This window comes from Trachemys scripta, chromosome 12 (genome assembly GCF_013100865.1).
Source record: "Trachemys scripta elegans isolate TJP31775 chromosome 12, CAS_Tse_1.0, whole genome shotgun sequence".
NCBI lineage: Eukaryota > Metazoa > Chordata > Testudines > Emydidae > Trachemys > Trachemys scripta.
In genome coordinates, this window is record NC_048309.1 from 9916702 (window position 1) to 9929528 (window position 12827).

The following is a 12827-nucleotide window of genomic DNA, read 5'->3' on the forward strand; positions in this document are numbered from 1 at the left end:
CCTAGATATGGGTCCATCAACAGAGTTGGAACCTTTAAATCCACAGCAAAGACCTCTGTGAATTATGGAGTAGTTGATACTTACTAGAGGGAAATGAGAGACACTTTGCCAGTGAATTTCACAATGTTTGTTGACAACAGAGGAATGTTCAGACTGAATCCTGACTTCCATTCTGGGTTCTAGAGGGGGGTATGTTCCAGTGGTTAGACCCTTTAGTCCCTGTGTCCCCTAGTATGTCTTCCTCCAGCTTGTGTCCCATGTGTCTGTCCCTCTCTGCTCTTGTTCTCTCCCAGCCTGTCCGGGTTCCTCCTTCTCCAATTCCAACCTTCTCCTGCCCTGTAGTGCCTTCTCTTCATTCAAGTCCTGCTACTTCCTCCTTTTCTACTCACTTGGGCACTGCAGGGGAGCATTGAGAGCATAGGAGAGAGAGAGAGAGAGAGAGTGTCTCCCTACTCTCAAGTCTGGTATGCAGCAGCCCCTGACATGAACAAACAGAAGAAAAGACCATGCTCAGTGAGCTCTCTGGAGGTGGAGCATGCTCAATGAAGACAGAACACTTGTAGAATTTTGCTCTCAGCCTCTAACTAACCTCTAATAAGTATATGCAAACAGTGATTTTTCAGAGACTTTTATAATTCAACTAAATTTTGGTGCATTTTCAAGGGAAAGCAAAAGGAATGTCCCTGATGTGAAGGTTAATGTTGACTTTTGTCCACTGTAACCTATGATCTTATATAAGTAATTACTATGGTTATGTTTTATAATACAGTATTTTATCATTCTCTTCTCAGTTAGTCAATTAAACTGAAAGTAATCTTAATGCATATGTTTCTAGAGCCGCTCAAGAAGAATGGACCACTTTACCAAGCAATCCTTGAAAACAGCTCAGCAGCATTTGACAACAGTGAGTTGTCAGTTGCATGAATGCAGGTCTGTAGCACAATACTCATTCAAAAACTTATTTGAATGACATAAATGCTTTTTTATTTTCAGTTTATTTCTGTTTTGGTAGGATCAAGCAGCTGGACAAATTTCATTTCACCATCGTAGAGGAGCTTGAGAGTTTTGAAAAAGATTCCCAATCTTTGAAAAATATGGAGAAAGAATTATTGGTTTGTATTTAAATTATTTAATGGAAAAAATCTGTTTTCTAAAAATATTGGATTTTTCTCTTTTTTTAATTTGGCATTTATCTGTGGACCATTACTACTGGCTCTGAGAAGATGTGTTTTATAACTTGCTATTAAAAAAAAGCTACACATTTTGTGTAAAGTAAAAAATTTACCATCTTCCTGGCATTTGGCTTTATTTTTATTTTCAGAGAAATTAACAGTCAAATTACAAATAGTTTATTCAGTCCTTTTTAAGCTTGGCTACTGCTATGCACTTAGTTGCTCAGTCCCCATTCCAGATTGACTCTCTAGAGAGAACCACTCCCACCTCCATAAAGCCACCTGCCTCACTGTATAAGGCTAACCCTTTCCCAGCATGATCAACACTACTAAGTGGTTAGGATGTTTCAGGCAAACAAATCCAGCCTTTGAAATTGAATGACTGTGTATTCTAAATAAGTCACCTAGCCTCCATAGGCCTTAGTTAACTCAGATGTAAACTTATTTAGTATCAAAATGGCTCACCTTGGACTTGGTGAGTCTGTTGCTAGCTCTAATGTAAAATTAGCATTAAGAATATTAATATTAAGATGAAGACAGAGTGAAGTAGTACAATAGGTTTTTACTCCGGAAAGAGCTTAAAATCAAACTTAAATCACACATTAGAACTAATTTAGTCTCATTTTAACCACATCGAACCCTCTTTGGAATGTCTGATCAAAGTGTCTCAGGCCTTCTATTTGCCAGTAGGGGAAACAGCCATTCACAACAGATTTTGGGAAATATGGGCTGAAATTGCTGGTTGAGTTAAAGGTGAGTGCTTTATGGTTTGATCTTGCCTCACTGAGCCTTTAATTTTTTAAAACACCTGAGGATATGGGCTGTTGTAGAATGCCTAATCATTCTGTTCTCAATCTCATTATAGATTATTCAGGAACAGGAAGAAATCTATTTTTTTTTTTAAAGTCCTATATTCTGTGGATTAATTTCTTACTGGTTCAGTTAATTATTATATTTCTTTTTAGAACTTTTGGAAAAAACATGCACTTACGTTTAGTGCTTGCAAGAAAAATGAACAGCGGAGGTTAGTGGGGTTTGTTAATGTTATTATGAGACCTGGATTCTATTCATGGCTCTGCAATTTACTCAATATATGACTTTGAGCCAAGTAACTTAACGCTCTACACCTTTTCCTCATCTGTAAAATGAGGATAATAATCCTTGCTCATTTATATGTAAAACATATTGAAATCTATGGATGAAAAGCACTGTATATGAAAACATTAATATTGTTATCCACATAATTTTCTGCCAGAGTCTAGTGCAATATTACCCTAATAGGGATAATAATGGTCATCAATGTTTTTAAATAGTATGTTAGACTAAAAGTTGAATTGCCCTATTCAAGATCTTTGTGGGATTTTCATATATGCCAAGGATCTTTAATTTGCATTTTTGTTGTTGTTAGGATTCAGATTCTTAAAACTTCATTTGAAAAGCACATCTCCCACAGTGTTAACTATGAGGAAAATATTTTTACTTCTGAGGTATGACATTTGTTCTCTTTAGTTTTCTTTTTATTTCTTACATTATGTCACCTGATGACTTCTTTATAGGCCAAGTCTTTACCTCCAGCATTATACTAATGTCCTCTAGATACTTTTTAATAACTTTTTTCATTAATTTGACCATAACTTGTGCAACATTAAGCGCCTAACTTTACCCTTTTAGAAGAGATGAACACCTAACTTGATAATCATGGCATAAATTTCATGGCCAGGCAGTATAGTTTATATTACATTCTGCCGCTTTACTTACCAGTGTTTCAGTTATGCAGGAAAGAATCAGTTGGAAACAAGCAGTTTGGCAACTGTCCTCTCAGTTTTTCTCTCTTCCTCAAGTTTTTTCCTGCCTCATAAATAAAAAACATCAAGCACCTCTAGCTTAAATGCTACCTTTTAAGGCACCCAAACTTGTAGTTCTTTGGGGAATTTAATTAATATCTTGAATTTCACCAGGGAGAGAGTGAGCAGTAAGTAATTGCAGTCTTTTGGAGTACGTTGTAATATGTTCCTTGTAACCAACACTGCTTAGTGAACAGGACACTGTATTGTACTCTAGGTGTATCTCCTGAGTGGGGCTAATCTTGAAATCTATATAGAGACCATTACAATAATCTGAAAATCATAAATGACAATGTCCATATCGGAGAGAAATGGGTACTCACAAACAGATGAAAAAATGTCACTTGTGGCTACAAAGGTCACACAAGGTCTCCGAAATAATGAAAGATCTGGAAGATCCAGAATTACCTTTAAGTTGTTAACTCCTTTGACAAAGGGCTGCTATGCTTCCTCAGTCAAGGGGGAATCTCTAGATGTTTCCCTTTATTCAACATCTTTGCTATATGTAGATAGAATTGTTTGAGATTCAATCATATCTAGGGCCATGATCTTGAAAACACTTAAGCATGTGCTTATCTTTACTCATGTATGTAATCCCATTGAAGTAAGTAGAACTACATATGTATTTAAAATTAAGTAGTTGCTTAAGTGCTTTATTGCATAAATGCCTGCTCCTTGCAGGATGAATCCCTAAACCCCTGTCTCAGCCAATCTGAGGGGAAAAGTTGTCTGAGTGCAATAGAGAAGATGTAAAATTTCATGTTTGCATACTTGTGGCACCCAAGCTGATGCTCATGTCAGAATTTGGAGTAGATGCCATAGTACTTAGTTGCTTCTGCCCTAAAAAGATTAATATTTCCCACCAGTTTTCTGGACAGCCTTATTTTGACCAATGGGAAGACTGAGCATTAGTACAATCTGATTTTACATTTAATTTGAGGACATAATTGTCTTCATTAAAATATATTGTCACTTGTGAAAAGAAAACGTGTGTGTATATGACATATGTTGTCAATTTTTATAGATGCATCTAATGAAAGAAGACATGAAAGGGCTTCAAGAGAAGCTTCTTAAAGAAATGGTAAATAATCTTGTTTTGTCTCAATTTGTTTTTGTATGCTTTCCTAAAAGAACATAATTATCTGCACATTCACTTTTTAAAAAGTTCCTTTCAAGATGCAATTTCTAGTACACTGTAATTTGAAGCAAAAATGGAAATACTAATAAATAGTATCATTAAAATAATGCTTAATTTTTAATACATTATACTCTTTTAGTTATGTAGTGCCTCATTTGGGTTTTAATAGAGTTAATATTAGCACAAGAAGGAAAAAAACATTCTAATGTTGCAATATCTGTCTGAATTCTGTGATACTTTTTAAAAGTTTGTTTTAAAGTGTATAATAAATGTGATACTGTTCTACCATAGCATGAAGAGGAGCTGTTTAATGTTCGCAGAGGATTGCAGACACTGTTTCTGGCAGAAGGGAGAAAATTCTAATATCGTAAATTCATATATTTTTGAAAATGTTTGTTTATATTAAGATTACTTTTTACCAATGAGAAGTTTTGACAATTGCATATTTACTGAAAGCTTTTTAAAGAAGTGCTATTTTAAAAGGATCTTCATATACTAAATTAGGAATATTTATTAACAAGGGGTCATTTTAAAAGGTTTATTTATTGGCATAGAAAAAAGGAGTAATTTGCAATTAAAACTGAAGTAAGTGTCATGTTTTAGATTTGCATGTGTACATAGGACTTCTATAGCAATTAATAGGAGCTGTGTTGTACATATCCAGACACAGAATTTGACCATACATTCTTTAGCACATGAAAAGGAGATCAAATGGCATTTTTGAAAGTTGTATCCTATTTACTTATGGTATTAGCTTTCAGTTGGAATTTGTCATTGACTAAAAATGTTTTGTAAAAATATATATATGTTTTAACCATATTGAAAATGTGTATTAAACATTTCAGAAAAAATATACTTTGTGTCTTTTTTCACATTTACAAATTTGTGGCATTATCACAAGGCCTAAGCAAACTGGTGCATATTTTAGGCCATTTTGAACTCAAAGTCTCTGTAAATCTATGATTGGTAAAGCTCTCTAAAACAGATCGTCCAGGATGGCCTGCCCTTTGTATAGAAATACATCACATTAACCAGACTACATCTTCCTTTTTTTCCCCCTAAACCACACCTGACTAAAGATGAGACAGTATTGCACACACTCAGTGTCAAGAGGACATTAGCTTTTTACCTGGACAGGACTAAGCCATTTAGAAAATCTCCCATGTTGTTTGTGTCTATTGCTGACAGGTCCAAGGAATCTCCAGTTTCCAATCAAAAACTCTCTGGATGGATATCTTTTGATATCATTCTAATGATCTCCAACCTCTTCCTAAAGTACTAGGTCTCTTTCTGCTTCAGCAGCCTTTCTTAAGAATGTCCTCATAACTGAGCTGTGTAGAGCTGCAACTTGTATCTCCATATGCACTTTTTCTAAACATTGTGCAGTAATTCAGACTTGGCTTTAGATGCCATGATTGGCTCTACTATACTATCTTCCCTTTTGGACTCTATTCAGAAGTCTATTTCCATTCCACTAGAGCAGTGGTCCCCAACCTTTTTCGTCTGGCAGATGCCAGACGACGAGCCACGGAGGACCCTGGCGGTGGACGAGCATCCGCCGAAATGCCGCTGACAAGCGGCAATGTCAATAGGCGTCGCCACCGACAAGCAGCGTCATCCAGCTGAAAATCGGCGGCATTTCGGCAGCAACACCTCTGGATGACGCTGCTTGTTGGCGGCATTTCAGCGGATCCTCATCCACTGGCCAGTACGCGGACGCACTTGGACGCCCCGGTGGGCACCATGGCACCCCTGGGCACCGCGTTGGGGACCCCTGCACTAGAGGGTATTGCTCAGTAGTCACCTGAAGTGGAGTACCTGGGGGACACTACTCAAAGAAGGAGAGGTTACTCACCCTGTGCAGTAACTGTAGTTCTTCAAGATGTGTGTCCCTAGTGATGCTCCACTACCCGCCCTCTTTCCCCCCTGCTTTGGAGTTTCTGCTATGGAACTCTGCAGTAGAGAAGCAACTGAGGGTGGTTTGCCCATGCCGCTCTATATAGCCTTGGTGTGGCACATGGAGTTGTGTAGGGTTCATGTGTGTACTGAACAAGCACTACAACTTAAAATCTTACCAAAAGCGCATATGCACCTGCAGTGGAGCACCTATAAGATGACGTATTTTGAAGAACTACTGTTACTGCACACTGTGAGTAACCTTTTCTTCGGCTAGCATAACTCCATTGACTAAATTTTAGTTACCCTAGCAAAGAATTTGGTCTGTTTATTCCAATTCACAATTATTGAGATCATCCTAATCAGACAATTCCCTAATAACTATTACCTTTCCTGTAATCTGCACCTCTGTATTATTGTTCCACTCTGGTTTTGTTGAACTTTCACTGCATGTACTGTGTTTATTGATTTATGGTGCTTGGTTACACTTATGTGAAGCTGTTTTCTGTTCCAAAATTGGTACTGATTCCATTCTTTATATTTGTTAACTCACTCAGTTTCAGTTAATTTTGCATTGGTGGTCACATCAATAAATACCAGTTTCATTAAGGTGCTGTGCCTTCCACTTGCTGCTACTAATTTTGTATTATTTACTTGGTGTTATGTTTGCTTCTCTATTTTGAGTAGATATATGAATAACTTGATTATAGGTCTGATCCTTTAAAGCAGTGGTTCTCAAACTTGGGCCACCGCCGCTTGTTCAGGGAAAGCCCCTGGCGGGCCGGGCCGGTTTGTTTACCTGCCGCGTCCACAGGTTCTGCCAATTGCGGCTTCCACTGACCGCGGTTTGCCGCTCCAGGCAGTGGCGTGGGCCAAGGGACGTGCTGGCCGCCCTTCCTGCAGCCCCCATTGGCCTGGAGCGGCAAACCGCAGCCAGTGGGAGCCGCAATCAGCCGGACCTGCAGACGTGGCAGGTAAACAAACCTGCCCAGCCCGCCAGGGGCTTTCCCTGAACAAGCGGCGGCCCAAGTTTGAGAACGACTGCTTTAAGGTGCTGAGCTGTTGTCTCCCACAGAAGTTCATGAGAGTTGAGCGCTCAGCACTTCACAAGATATGGCTATTCACTTGTAATATTTAATCTTTGAGCTTTGAATATACTTGGTGGTGGTGGTGGTACACTCTGCTAACAGTGGATAGTGGCGGTTTGACTCAGGGCATTCTCTCACCAAGATCCAAATGCTGTGCCAAATGCAGAGCATGTGATTAGAGTAGGGATTTTACAGACCAACAGAAACAATTAGGACTCTTCATTGGTTTTTATTAGATTACATGCAACATTGTGCAATTATTCATCAAATAATTTAACTTTTAAAATATAGTTTTATTGTTCATCGTCAAAATTTGTGTAAGGGTATGTCTACACTACGAGAGTAGTTCAGTTTTACTTAAATCGAATTTTTGGAATCGATATTGCAAAGTCGAACGTGTGTGTCCACACTAAGGACAGTAATTCGACTTTGTGAGCCCACAGTAACGGGGAAAGCGTCGACATTGGAAGCGGTGCACTGTGGGCAGCTATCCCACAGTTCCCGCAGTCCCCGCTGCCCATTGGAATTCTGGGTCAAGCCCCCAATGCCTTCTGGGTAAAAAAAAAAAATGTCTCGAGGGTGCTTTTGGGTAACTGTCGTCATCCGTCCATCACTCCCACTCCCTGAAAGCGCCGGCGGGAAATCAGTTCGCACACTTTTCTAGTCAGTGACAGCGCGGACGCCACAGCACTGCGAGCATGGAGCCCGCTGCGACCATCGCTGCAGTTGTGGCCGCTCTCAACGCCTCGCAGCTTATCATCCACCTTTCCCTGAGGCAGATGCAGATAAGTCAGGCGAGGAGGCTACGGCACCGCGGTGAGGGCCTGAAGTCTGAGAGTAGCACAGACCTCTCAGAAAGCACGGGACCCAGCACCGAGGACATCATGGTGGCAATGGGTCATGTTGATGCTGTGGAACGGCGATTCTGGGCCCGGGAAACAAGCACTGAGTGGTGGGACCGCATAGTGCTGCAGGTCTGGGATGAATCCCAGTGGCTGCGAAACTTTTGCATGCGGAAGGGAACTTTCCTTGAACTTTGTGAGTTGCTGTCCCCTGCCCTGAAGCGCAATGACACCCGGATGCGAGCAGCCCTGACTGTCCAGAAGCGAGTGGCCATAGCCCTCTGGAAGCTTGCAACGCCAGACAGCTACCGGTCAGTCACGAACCACTTTGGCGTGGGCAAATCTACCGTGGGGGTTGTTGTGATGCAAGTAGCCAAGGCAATCGTTGATGTACTGCTGCCAAAGGTAGTGACCCTGGGAAACGGGGAGGCGATCATAGATGGCTTCGCAGCGATGGGATTCCCAAACTGCGGTGGGGCCACAGATGGAACTCACATCCCTATCCTGGCACCGGACCACCAGGCCAGCCAGTACATTAACAGAAAGGGCTACTTTTCCATGGTGCTGCAAGCACTGGTGGACCACGGGACGTTTTACGAACATCTACGTCGGATGGCAAGGTTCATGACGCTCGTGTTTTCAGGAACTCTGGTCTGTTTAGACGGCTGCAGCAAGGTATTTACTTTCCGGACCACAAAATAACTGTTGGGGATGTGGAGATGCCTATAGTCATCCTCGGGGACCCAGCCTACCCGCTAATGCCCTGGCTCATGAAGCCCTATACTGGCGCCCTGGACAGTGAAAAAGAACTCTTCAACTACCGGCTGAGCAAGTGCAGAATGGTGGTGGAGTGTGCTTTTGGCCGTCTCAAGGGGAGATGGAGAAGCTTGCTGACTCGCTGTGATCTCAGCGAAACCAATATCCCCATTGTTATAGCAGCTTGCTGTGTGCTCCACAATCTCTGTGAGAGCAAGGGGGAGACCTTTATGGCGGGGTGGGAGGTTGAGGCAAATAGCCTGGCTTCTGATTACGCCCAGCCAGACAGCCGGGCGATCAGAAGAGACCAGCAGGACGCGCTGTGCATCCGGGAGGCTTTGAAAGCTAGGTTCCTGACTGAGCAGGGTAACCTGTGACTTTTAAGTTAGTGTACAGAGAAGCTGAACCTGCCCCCGTTTCTTTACCCAGTTAATGTTGACTATCCTCTCCAGTTACATACCCCCTTCACCCCCTTCCAACACACGTTTAGAAATAAAATCACTTCTACTTTGTTAATGAACACCGTTGTCTTTATTACTGTTTTCGCGGGAATGTTTTAAAACTGGGACGCAGACTGTGGTGGGGAGCGGGTGTAGTGTAGTGACGCAAATGAAGCTTCTAAACTCCAGGATTGACAGGCTCCGCTGTGGTGGACTGGTTGTTTCAACGGAGCCTGTCACCCCTCCTGATCGGGACTGTGTGTATGGGGGGGCTATGTGACTTTGTGGCAGGGGGAGGACGGTTACAGATCCCCTGCTGCGTGGCTCTGTGATCCAGGATAAGGACCGCCGCTTAAGATCTGTAACTGTCCACCCCCCACCACATAACATGAAAACCACCTCCCAGACTGACCAGGGTAACTAGTCACTGCACTGTGTATGTGCCCTGCTGCTGTACCTGCCCCCGCCTATGTACCCTGCCAAAGGTGACTGTCCTGTCCAATTACCAACCCCCTCCCCCCCCTCCTCCAAAAGAACATGATGGAAACAGTAATTAACAGAAACGTATTTTTTATTATCAACTACACATGGAACTGGGAGGTGAAACTTGGACGGGGGCTTGTGTGAGGCGGGAAGGAAAGAACTTGTCAAATTTTGGGGAATGAGAGCCTTCTACTACTAGAGCTCTCTGCAGGGGTGGAGTGAGAGTTAGCACGGACTCTGCCGCCCCTCCTTCTTTGGACTTTGGGTGAGGTGGGTATGGGACTTGGTGGCGGGGGAGGGCGGTTAGAGAGAGACTGCAGCGGGGCTCTGTCCTCCTGCCTCCGTTCCTGCAGAACATCCACAAGGCGCCGGAGCGTGTCCGTTTGCTCCCTCAGTAGTCCAAGCAGGGTTTGAGTCGCCTGCTGGTCTTCCTGACGCCACCTCTCCTCCCGATCCATGTTTGCTTGGTGCATTTGGGACAAGTTCTCCCGCCACTGGGTCTGCTGTGCTGCCTGGGCTCGGGAGCAGGCCATAAGCTCCGAGAACATGTCCTCCCGTGTCCTCTTCTTCCTACGCCTAATCTGCGCTAGCCTCTGGGAGTGTGATGCCAGGCTAGGTTGTGAGACAGTCGCAGATGTGGCTGTGGGAATGGGAAAAAGGGAGTGAATTCCTCAGAAAGATAAATGTAGTCGTGAACAAAGAACATAGTCTTTCTCTGTGAACAAGACCATGCACAGCACCTATCACATGCGCACTCAGCACAAGGTCGAATTCTCGGCCTTCGCATTCAGTGCCTGGGGTCTTGCACAGCAGATTTGAGAAGCGGGGCAGGACACCGGAATTTCTGTAGCAGGCAGACATGGTAAGCCGTAGACTTGTGGCAGCTTAAAACTTTAATATTAGCAATGGCCTCATTTCACATTGAAAGCAATGTCAGTCCCTGCTGCCAGCAATCCGGCAAGCAGGAACTCTGCCCCTGTCCCACCCCCTCGCGGCTGTCTCCGGGAACGATCCCTGTAGGCTGCCCCTCTCCCGCCTCCACCGCGTGGCCGCAAACCAGTGGTTACAGTTCTGTAAAGGAACGGGCAAGCAGTCCCAAAACTAACATTCCCCTACCTAATTCAAAGCAGGTCACCATGAGCAACATCACCCTCATGAGGATCTCAGACAGCGAGAAAGAAAGAATGCTTCGGGAAAGCCTCCAAAGACCAGGGCCGTATGCCGCCCTGCTGTGCAGAGCAATGATTCCCGAGTACTGGATTGTCTCGTGGCGCGGCAACGTGTCATACTACGGAGGACCCAATAAGGCCGCTCTCCCCAGGAACCTGATGCAACGGCTTTCCAATTACCTCCAGGAGAGCTTCATCGAGATGTCCCAGGAGGATTTCTGCTCTATCCCCGGACATATAGACCACATTTTACTCTAGCTGCACTAGCAGTGACTAAACAGTAGAGCGGCTTGGGCAGGACAATCATGCAAAACCGGACATTGTTAGATTTTTTTCAATAGTTGCACTGCCCAGGACTGAAACGTTAAGCACCTAGGGCAAATTAATCATGAGAAACCCATTGTTGTTTTGGTTAATATTCCTGTTCTGTTACAAATAAATGTTTAGATGTTTACAACACTTACTGGCTGATCCTTCCCCAGATTCTGTGTCCGGGTTAACGGCTGGGGACGGTTGGTAGGGGATCTCTGTAAGGGTGATGAAGAGATCCTGGCTGTCGGGGAAATCAGCATCGTAAGCGCTGTCGACTGCCTCGTCCTCCTCATCTCCTTCCTCATCTTCCCCATCCGCTAACATGTCCGAAGAATCGGCCGTGGACAATATCCCATCCTCAGAGTCCACAGTCAGTGGTGGGTTAGTGGTGGTGGCCGCACCTAGGATAGAATGCAGTGCCTCGTAGAAACGGGATGTCTGGGGATGGGATCCGGAGCGTCCGTTTGCCTCTTTGGTCTTCTGGTAGCCTTGTCTCAGCTCCTTGATTTTCACGCGGCACTGCGTTGCATCCCGGCTGTATCCTCTCTCTGACATGTCTTTAGAGATCTTCTCGTAGATCTTTGCATTCCGTTTCTTGGAGCGCAGCTCGGAAAGCACGGACTCATCGCCCCACACAGCGATCAGATCCAAGACTTCCCGATCAGTCCATGCTGGGGCCCTCTTTCTATTCTGAGATTGCACGGCCATCACTGCTGGAGAGCTCTGCATCGTTGCCAGTGCTGCTGAGCTCACCACGATGTCCAGACAGGAAATGAGATTCAAACTGGCCAGACAGGAAAAGGAATTCAAATTTTCCCGGGGCTTTTCCTGTGTGGATGGTCAGAGCATCCGAGCTCGGACTGCTGTCCAGAGCGTCAACAGAGTGGTGCACTGTGGGATAGCTCCTGGAGCTATTAGCGTCGATTTCCATCCACACCTAGCCTAATTCGACATGGCCATGTCGAATTTAGCGCTACTCCCCTCGTCGGGGAGGAGTACAGAAGTCGAATTAAAGAGACCTCTATGTCGAACTAAATAGCTTCTCGGTGTGGACGGGTGCAGGGTTAATTCGATGTAACGGCGCTAACTTGGACATAAACGCCTAGTGTAGACCAGGCCTTAAGTGTTCCATCTATCTGTGTAGATTTTTCTCAAATCCTACAGTCTTTATTCATGCAAATCTCTGACTTCAACATGGAATGAAGGATTTGACTCATCTATTTTTTACTTTGTTGAGTAAAGTCTTACTTATACAATTTCACTGTGTGTGTATTTCTGACTCCGTGTTTCTCTCTCAAAATTGTTAAATCACATGATTGTTGTGAAGAGCACAGTAAACTACACTGTGTTAAAATACATCTTGGTTTTCTTAATATTCAGAGTGTGGTTTGGCCCCCCAATCAGCTATGCCTAGAAATACCTATTCAAGAGTTTGGGGTTGTTGTTTTTAATGTTTTATTTGTCCACAGAACATGTATATCATGGACACTGGCAATGTAAGTTTTCCCGTACAATCTGTTTCTCTCCCCAACAAACACAATATATTTCAATTCTGACCTGCAGGGCCAAGGCACCTTGGTTCTCATGCCTATTCAGTACTGGGCTATTTTGTTAAGTCTGTCAGAAAGGGTTCTAGACTGTGGTAGAGGGGTTAACATGGATACCTCTCTAAAAGGAACTGGACTGA

The 12827-nt window shown here is 43.7% G+C and overlaps 1 protein-coding gene across 1 annotated transcript in view; it reads left to right on the forward strand.

The window, feature by feature from the left end:
* SYCP2 (synaptonemal complex protein 2) overlaps positions 1 to 5695 on the forward strand; it is a 77590-nt gene extending 71895 nt beyond the window's left edge. Inside the window, exons 40-45 of the mRNA XM_034786865.1 lie at positions 836 to 930; positions 1013 to 1112; positions 2138 to 2196; positions 2581 to 2659; positions 4041 to 4097; positions 4446 to 5695. Of these exons, the coding sequence (XP_034642756.1) occupies positions 836 to 930; positions 1013 to 1112; positions 2138 to 2196; positions 2581 to 2659; positions 4041 to 4097; positions 4446 to 4517 (462 nt within the window). The 3' untranslated portion in view covers positions 4518 to 5695. The remainder of the gene's footprint in view (positions 1 to 835; positions 931 to 1012; positions 1113 to 2137; positions 2197 to 2580; positions 2660 to 4040; positions 4098 to 4445) is intronic.
* The last annotated feature ends 7132 nt before the right edge of the window (positions 5696 to 12827 follow it).